The sequence below is a fragment of the Denticeps clupeoides genome, chromosome 14 (assembly GCF_900700375.1).
Source record: "Denticeps clupeoides chromosome 14, fDenClu1.1, whole genome shotgun sequence".
Lineage (NCBI taxonomy): Eukaryota > Metazoa > Chordata > Actinopteri > Clupeiformes > Denticipitidae > Denticeps > Denticeps clupeoides.
Window position 1 is genome coordinate 8,235,843 of NC_041720.1, and position 8,722 is coordinate 8,244,564.

Genomic DNA, 8,722 nt, shown 5'->3' on the forward strand with positions numbered 1-8,722 from the left:
AAAACGAACTACCCATAAACGTTTCGTCAACGAAGTGCTTGATGGCAAGAAAACGCTATTTTTAAACCATTACTTTATGTTTCCACAATTAATTAGTCCGCGCCAAACGCTCATTCTCGGAAATGTACACTTGATATAATGAAGGCCTCGCAGGCTCTGACATAATCGGAATTTTCCTGCCTCGCCGTGCGTGGGCCGTTTTGACCGCGGCAGGTTGGAGGACATTTGTTGGAGGGCAGCGGCCTCTAGTGGTCAAAAGTGGGAACTGCCGCGTCAAGCCCGTCGAGGTATGGACCCCACTAGGTCTATGGAGGTAGGCTGTGGTGTCTGGCCATCAATGGCATATCCCTCGCGTCCTGTCAGTTGTGAGGTGGTGCCTCCAGCATGTCCCGCAGATGCTGGATTTGATTTGGAACTGGTGAACTTGGATGCCAAGTCAACACTGCAAACTTCTTGGACCAATTTTAAGTGTGTAAGGTGTGTTATCCTACAGAAGGGCCACCCCGACTGGTCTGCAACCTCATGGCTCCAAACCGGGATGTACTGTGTGTTCTGATACCGGAACATGCATTTTTCAACAGTTTGTCTCTTCTGTTGTGCTCCCCTCGAGCATCAAGGTGATGGTGTGGGATTTCATTACCCTTGGTTTTTGAGTGACATAACAAACTAAATTGCAGCCGATGTTGTTGAACTTGCAACAACGCTTTCACTTGACTTGAATAAGCCTTTGCTGCCCTCGGTCCTGGTACTCCATCAACTTGCCTATTTTTTGTTTCCTCTACATTCATTTATTTACAGGACCAATGATTGCATTGCTGCGTAGCCACCATACAGCGGCCATAATGATACGTGTGTAAAGGGGTTTTCACATTCCAGATTTATGTTTAAGGTGTCATAACTCTCCTCTCAGTTGCTACTGCTACAAACCCTACTCTCAATCAGCAGAACCACAAAGACATAAATCACTTGCTTCTCTTGTACACTTATGCTGCTTGAGGGAGAGTGCACGTAATTTGACTTTGAATCACAGTTAATGTGTGTTAAGCATATGCGTAACAAATCCTAAAATTCATAAAGGAACTATTGTTAACAGCGTCTCTACACAATTTCCAGGCGGCTCAAATGCACATTAACTGGTTCAGCGTGCCGCTGCACGGAGTTCAAAGAAGCAATCCGAACATTCCTTCGCTCACTTTGATGTCCCATTCAAAGAGAAATTCCCACCCAGATACGTTGGGAGGCGTACCAATAGGAAACATCCACTCATCTGTGTGCCATTAAATGTAAACTCCACTCACTGCGCAGGAATGCATCTAGCAATGGCGAGTCGGACGCAGAACAGGCACACGCTGCGTTCTCACTGCAGGGCGAACTGAGCTGTGAAACACGCCAAAAGGCTCTGCATGGAGCTTTAAGTAAAGAAAATCACTTTTCATATAGCTTAATATGGTGTTGACAACCTCTCGCCTGACGCTTGCTTGGTATCTCAGCATGGAATAGGCTATGAACCTGTGTGTGGGTAATGTACAGCATAAAGCTCGTGCAGATCTACCATTCTGTCGAACCTTGAATGGTGGTCATAAATGTCAAATTTAATCAACGTTTTTACATTGGACTGGCCAGGTTTAACAATATCTTGTATAAGAAAGCAGACAAACAGGACACCACTAATCAAGAGAGGCAGATTTTATTTTTCCTCAGTCGGATTACAGACCAATAAGGACAGACAGACATCATTACAACTCAACAATCTAACTCCCTGAAAGCAGAATTTGAAACAATCGAATGGAGGGCTTTTCTTTCTTTTTAAAGAGACGTTGAGAGGTAGGACAGTCACACCTTCTTCTTGGGGAGGGCAGCACTGATCAACTCATAGAGAGCATATCCAGTTCCTGTGTTACGAAAGAGACAAAAGTAAGTGACGGAACGTGGTGGAAAAACGAGACTGTTCGTCCGGAGTGTTTCTCCTTACCCAGGACCGTCAATGCCATTGTCGACCGGTAGAGGATTGCATCACCAGCTCCCCCCTTCAAGTGGACCGGAACACCATTGTTCTCCTGATGGATTTAAAACAAACAAATCTATAACTATAGTGAAGTGATTGTCATTGTGATACATAGCAGCACAGAACACAGTACACACAACGAAATGTGTCCTCTGCGTTTAACCCATCACCCTTGGCGAGCAGTGGGCAGCCATGACAGGCTCCCAGGGAGCAGTGTGTGGGGACGGAGCTTTGCTCAGTGCCACCTTGGTGGATCGGGCAACCTTCTGATTACAGAGCCACTTCCTTAACTGCTAGGACACCACTGCCCTAGCTAGGGTATATACATATAGCTAGTTGACAAAGCATTTGGCTGTGAGGAGTTACAGCTCATTTGGAATTTTTGTAATGCACTTATTTTTTCAGCAGCAGTCACTCTCCCCAGTGTAATAAATACATACATGTGAGAAACATAACTAGCGATTTCAAAGAACATTGAATCGATGAACAACTTTTACAACTATAAGAGAGAACAGGAAAGCCATTAGGCGTCCGTAGCCGCCAGAGATTATATAATAGGCTCAACTTCAACTAGCAACCCAACTTCAGGAACGGAGGGAAGAGCATGCTGAGGTAGAAATGGGTGTGCACTAGACAACACAGATACCAGACCAGGGCCGGGCCAGTCGGCTACGTTACAACGACATGGTTTACCTTCCTCAGGCTCCCAACTGAGCTCAGCTCTCTTGTATGGAGTGTGCCCAGACACTGGTCTAAAGCAGGGAAAGTGTCCCAGTTGAATGTTGTAACATCGGAACTGTGTGGACTTTGTCTACAGCAAAGCAATCCGGATGCCATTTCTTACCATCTATTATCATAAAGTCAACAAAAGTCTTGTAGCTGGGACTTCCCATTTCACCCGCCAATGCGGTATTTGAGCAGAGGCCATTATTAATTATTCAGTATTCTGGTGTGGGTTTATAATAATGTTTTGTAAAAGAAAAAGAAAACCTGTAGTCGCACCTGCGGAAAATAGGGCCACGGTGCGATACGAGCCCTGGGACCAGTAAACCTTGCACTTACCTCACACTTAACACCTCCTTAACACTGCAAATTTTTCAAACTGACAACCATAATATCGCACGGCCATGGACGCATACATCGAAATTACGCTACGGCCTAATAATAATAATAATAATAATGTGGGCGTCTGGCACAGACCTGGAAGATCCTCTGCTTCTCTGGCACCTTGTTGACCTGCCTTCGGGCGGAAGTGGTCAGCGTCCGCCGAGACACCTCCTGCAAGAGACCAAATTTTGCAGAATGTCGCTCTCTCTCCAAAAAGTTATCATTTCTGTAATAATTACGTCGTCAGACGAAAGAAAAGTAACTCCGCCGACTTCGCTGCGCGTGTATTTTGTGCGTTTCGGACGAGATTTTAGTTTATATACGTTGTTATTATTATTTCAGTCTGAATTCTTGCTGACAAGCTCCATAAGACATTCAGAACAGGCTTCTCTGTTTCGGTTATTCCATAGAACTTTGCACATTTTCACTGAAGCGCCGCGGTTCATGTGCCACCGCGGACAGCCCAAGCACGGCCGGCATCCGACAATCGCAAAACGGTTGGTTGCTCCAGTACAAAAAAATGCCAGTGGACGGTGGAGAAATGTGACCGCGACCAGGGACCATTTAGCAGGTGGCTCGCCATCTCTGCGCCCTTCCATGACCGCTAACGTTCACTCCACCTTAAAGCGTTTCCTTCCGTGTTCTCCTGATGACGGCGCAAAAACAACAACAAATTTTATTTTAAATACAATAAAATAAAAGAATTGGCTTACCAGCAGCTGCCTGTACATGGTTCGCCGGCTTTCGGGGATCGAGCAAGGGCACGGGCACTTCCGTGTGGCGCGGCTCCGTTTGTGGTGGTGCTGGGCGATCTGAGGGCAGCTGAAGTACGCTGCTGCCACCTGCTGGCGTGGCGAAGTGCGTATTGCATTTCTGCACCGTAGGGGGCGACAAACCCTTCGGATTTAGGGCAAATTGTTGGCTAATATTATTTAATTATGCAAACATGTTCAGTCATTTGATTTTAAACACTACAATTCCAATCTTTAATTTGGACTAAAAGTGCAATGTTATGACAGTACAGGGTTTACCAGGGTTCCAAAGGATAGGGACATTTAAAAAATGTCCTGTTTTTGACAGGAAACAATAAGATGTCATACCTCGTGCATCATAAACACATCATTGGGTTAAAACTCGAGTCCAGACATTGTTACTGTTGCAAATGATCGTGGTAGCTGGAAAAGTTAAGGATGGAAAATCTGTAGAAAGGAACTTTGTCAGCAACAACCTTGTTGCAATGAAATACTGTTTGTTAACCTGAGTCTAAAAAGCTTCATCCATTATTACCAGAATTTTTTAAAAATTATTTTAAAATATTTTAACTATTTTAGTAGAACTGAATAAAGAAGGAATAAAACTGGTCAAATTCACAATAATGCAGTATATAGTGCATTTTATTACATTATGTCAATTGCTATTTAGGATTTCATGTTATTTGAATTGAAATGTCAAAATGACTTTTGAAGAGTAGTGTGCATGTGCATGGAAGTCAGTTGAGAATTCCTGGTGGTTTGGACAATTGACATTTATGTAAATTAGAAAAAAACCACAAACGTAAAGAATATTTATTTTATTTGTGTTGCAGCTTTAGCTAGACTTTTCGATGGCTCTGTAAAACAGCTTAATTTCAATAATTTTGCACTTTAGAGTTGCCTTTAAGAGAGAAGCTGCATAAAGCTAACATTATTTTACCAACTAAATTAGAGGCCTCTTTGAAAGAGACCAGATTTGGTCCCAGTCATCGTAAATGAAAACGACACAGAATGGCAATTCCTTAAAAAAACAATAAAAAGCGGTGATTAAAAAAAATTTAAAATTAAAAAATCTATTTCGCCCAAATATAATACACCTACACCTGTCATTAATGTGAACATGTGACTGAACAGGCAAAGAAGCCTTGGCTTTCAAATGCGGGAGGACATTTCTAAGGATATATGTAAAACAATTGAGCTATACCCATACATTCACAACCATAAATTATTTATACAATATCTCTATATTTTTCCATCTTACCTCTGTAGCAATAAGCATTAAAAAAAACATTATACATTCAGTTTAGGCAGATTCATGCAACTTTTGTGTATTGAGATGCATTTCTAAGTGTAAAAGAAGGAAAGAAAAAGGAAAGAAATAAATAGCGCTGAATGTCAAGTTCCAGGATGTCTTGAGAAGGATATTTCCTACGGCACGTTCTTTCACACAGATGCACGCGGCCTAACGTCAAGCAAACAAAACTGAACAGCCGCATAACATGCATGCCGCAGCGACCCGTTAGCTGGCAATGTCCGGGCTGCTGCTGCGGTTCCCGTATTTATGATGGATGAGGAGCAGGACCACGCCGAGGAAGAAGCAGACCGATCCCACAGTGATGTAAGCGATGCCCAGGAAGGGGTTCTTCCCGCCCATCCACGAGATGGTGCTCAGGATCATGCGCTTGCGGCCGTCGAAGCTGTGCACCGGATAATCTGTTTACCAGGTTATGGCCAAACAATATTTTAGATGTGAACTTTTTTTTTTAATGTACTCTGGGGGACTGCTCGATTCAGATTAGATTCAGGATTGGCTTGTCGCTTATGTTACCACTGGGTTGAAGTAAGGATACTGTAGGTAACCTCCAGGGTGTAGTTGCCACTGGGAAGCGTTGGGGTCATGCTGCTCTTCTTCTCGATAATGCGATACAACTTGCGAAAGGTCGGAAGGGCGGCGGTGCGCATCCACACAATAAAATCCTCGTTGATGAAGCCGTTGTTCTCCGGGTCGGCGTCGAGCTCGTACACCGGCTTGTGCCAGTTCACTGGATAGGTCGTGCCTGGAAAAAGATCAAGCGGTTGTAGGGCAGCGCGGAACTATGAACGACGCTGCCAGGTGACTGAGGTGCCGTTACCCTGGAAGGCGGCTGTGAGGTTATCGCCGTTGCCGCCGGGGTTCCTGAATTTCACGTGTTTGTCCGTCCACCAAGCAATGCCTTTACGTTTCAGGGGAATCTGCGATCTGGTCTCGTTGGGATGTACAAAAAACAATTCCATTGTGTCTGTGAAGAAAGTGATAAAACTGGCTCAACAATTGCTGACTTCTTCAAGGGTCCATTTGAAAGCCCCCCCAATCAAAAAAAGAATTCTTAAAACATCCTCACCATTAAACATGCTGTTGGCTATTGCACCACATGGTGCAACTGGAACATTATCTCTATGAGCATATGGCTCGCACTCTTTGCTGGGGTGCTGTGGAAAGTGGAAAAGCAGAGAGGTTAGGCCATTTGATCCTTTCACTAAAGGTCTGATGTTGTAGACTGATTTTCATTCGGGTGCCGAATATTTATTTACGGCGGGTCGGATTGGGTGGGGAAACTTATAAGTGTTTCCGTGGGAAAATGTGTATTTAAACATGGTTCCAATGGGTGGGTGCGTTCTGACAAAATCTGACCCGTGTTGGATGTTTATCATAAAAGTTTATGTATGATATTGGGACACAGACGGAGTTTTATGGTCAAAAGTACAGTTTTTTGGCTGCAATTTTTATTATTATATTCCCCTACTTACACTGTGTGTGTGTGTGTGTGTTTGTGTTTTGCAAACCCAAAGCTTCACATGACTTGGCCCCGGGATAAAGAAGTTTGAGAAGCGCTGTGCATGGCCTACCGTAAGACTGTACAGGTTTCCATTCAAATGGCTGTCGTCTCTGGACTTGACGTAGCGGCGATGATTTTGGTAAAAGTTGGACAGGCCGTAGTACATAAAAACGTTGCTCTAAAGACAGAAGGAGGGAGTTTCACTAAAACAAGTAAGACACAGCAAGGAGCCGTCCGTGCGGTGAAGCCATGTAAATAGTTGTTCTTGTAACAATTTGGGAGGGAGTTGCCTAGTGGGTAACACACTCGTCTGTGAACCAAAAGATCCAGGTTCAAATCCCACTTACTACCATTGTGACACTTAACCCGAAGTTGCTCCGGGGGGGGACTGCCCCTGTAACTACTGATTGTAAGTCGCTCTGGATAAGGGCGTCTGGTAAATGTAACAAGATCCACCCATTTAAAAATTTTCCCAGCATGGTGCAGCGAAAAGCAGAATCCGGGTTTAATTTTAAGACACCAAAGCTGTGGTTATTAACACCTTCAATGAAGCGAGGACCCCGTGACGCGCAATTCCAGAAGAAACCCCACCCGGGGGGCATTTACACGGATCACCTCGAAAGGCTGGTCCAGGGAGAAGGGCAGGGAACATTTGCAGGGCAGCGTGCTGTTCCAGCTGAAGTTCTGGTAGCAGCTGAAGCAGGGACTCGACGTGTCGGTCCCCGTGTAGTCAATCTGCGAGTTAAAAAAAAAAAGATACAGAAAGAGGGGGAGGAGAAATAAATAATACATTTAAAAAAAAAGTTAATAAGACTAACGCACGTAACAAGGCGTGAAGATTTATATTCAGGCGGCTGCGGGCTGCCACAGTTAGCAAACTGCTAACGTCAGTAAACAAGCTTCCATCTGAATTTCATTTAAAAAAAAGCTTCCTCGCGTTTTATATGAAACGCTCGACGTTTTACGCAACCGTCCGGGTTTTTGATCAGGTTGCTGGCGCACCTCAAACTCCTTGATGTTGTTGGACGTGACGTAGAGGCCGATGCCGATCGGGATGAAGATGAGGCCGATGGCGAAGAAGGCGGGCAGGACGGTACCGGCGGTGAGGATGGGCTGCCAGGCCGGCAGGCGCTGCTGCTTGAAGGCGGTGTTGTCGGGCTTCCTGCCGTTCGCCGCGGCCCCGCCGGCCCCCGAGGCCCCGGGGTGATGGCCGTCTTCCTCCTTCGCGCTGTAGCTCGACGCCATCATGACCGACCGCGGCTTCGAGTTACGGGTTTACAACGTCACTACAGCCGGCTGACAAAAACATACAGAATGGAAGTAAACGCCTATCACGAATAACTTGTCGGAATGGAGTTCTTTGCGGCGCGAAGGGAAAGTGCGGAACTGCAGAGCCGCTTCTGCGTGGGGGCGTACGTGCGTGTGTTTACGTAATGACGTCACAATTCTGTAAACACGAGCGTACACCGGCTTATCAACGTCTACGTTTATTTTCATATGCATATTGCACAATGCGTTATCACAGTTTAAACATTACGTTTGTGTAATGTAAATTGTCAAAGCATACAAAATCATAATTTAAGTGTTTTTCAAACGACTTACATGTCACGTTTACAGCATTTGGCAGACGCTCTTATCCAGAGTGACTTGTAGAAGTGCTGTCATTGGAATCCCTCTTTAAGTTCAATAGGAACTGATCAGCAGTCACCATTAGTTGAACCCAACCCAAGAAACCCAACTTGATTATTCTGGTTTTTAAAATCTAAACATACAGTAGAGGCCAAAAGTTTGGACACACCTTCCCATTCAATGTGTTTTCTTTATTTTCATGACCATTTACGTTGGTAGATTCTCACTGAAGGCATCAAAACTATGAATGAACACATGTGGAGTTATGTACTTAACAAAAAGTGGAGACCTGGACTCCACAGTCACCGGACCTGAACCCAGTCGAGATGGTTTGGGGTGAGCTGGACCGCAGAGTGAAGGTAAAGGGACCAACAAGTGCTAAACACCTCTGGGAACTCCTTCAAGACTGTTGG

The 8,722-nt window shown here is 44.9% G+C and overlaps 2 protein-coding genes across 2 annotated transcripts; both read right to left on the bottom strand.

Moving 5' to 3' along the window:
* Positions 1-1,668: 1,668 nt before the first annotated feature.
* Positions 1,669-3,954, bottom strand: cox7a2b (cytochrome c oxidase subunit 7A2b). Its single transcript, XM_029002552.1, has 4 exons — positions 3,826-3,954; positions 3,206-3,283; positions 1,973-2,057; positions 1,669-1,892 (listed from the first exon to the last, which is right to left on the bottom strand). Exons 1-4 carry the CDS (start codon positions 3,841-3,843, stop codon positions 1,834-1,836), a joined length of 240 nt encoding a protein of 79 aa, XP_028858385.1. The 5' UTR covers positions 3,844-3,954; the 3' UTR covers positions 1,669-1,833.
* A 713-nt stretch (positions 3,955-4,667) lies between these two features.
* On the bottom strand, positions 4,668-8,101 carry LOC114803177 (cell cycle control protein 50A-like). The gene is made up of 7 exons (XM_029002551.1): positions 7,683-8,101; positions 7,296-7,415; positions 6,751-6,858; positions 6,246-6,333; positions 5,997-6,143; positions 5,715-5,921; positions 4,668-5,577 (listed from the first exon to the last, which is right to left on the bottom strand). The coding sequence occupies exons 1-7, from the start codon at positions 7,926-7,928 to the stop codon at positions 5,384-5,386; spliced, it is 1,110 nt and encodes a 369-aa protein (XP_028858384.1). The 5' UTR covers positions 7,929-8,101; the 3' UTR covers positions 4,668-5,383.
* Positions 8,102-8,722: the final 621 nt, after the last annotated feature.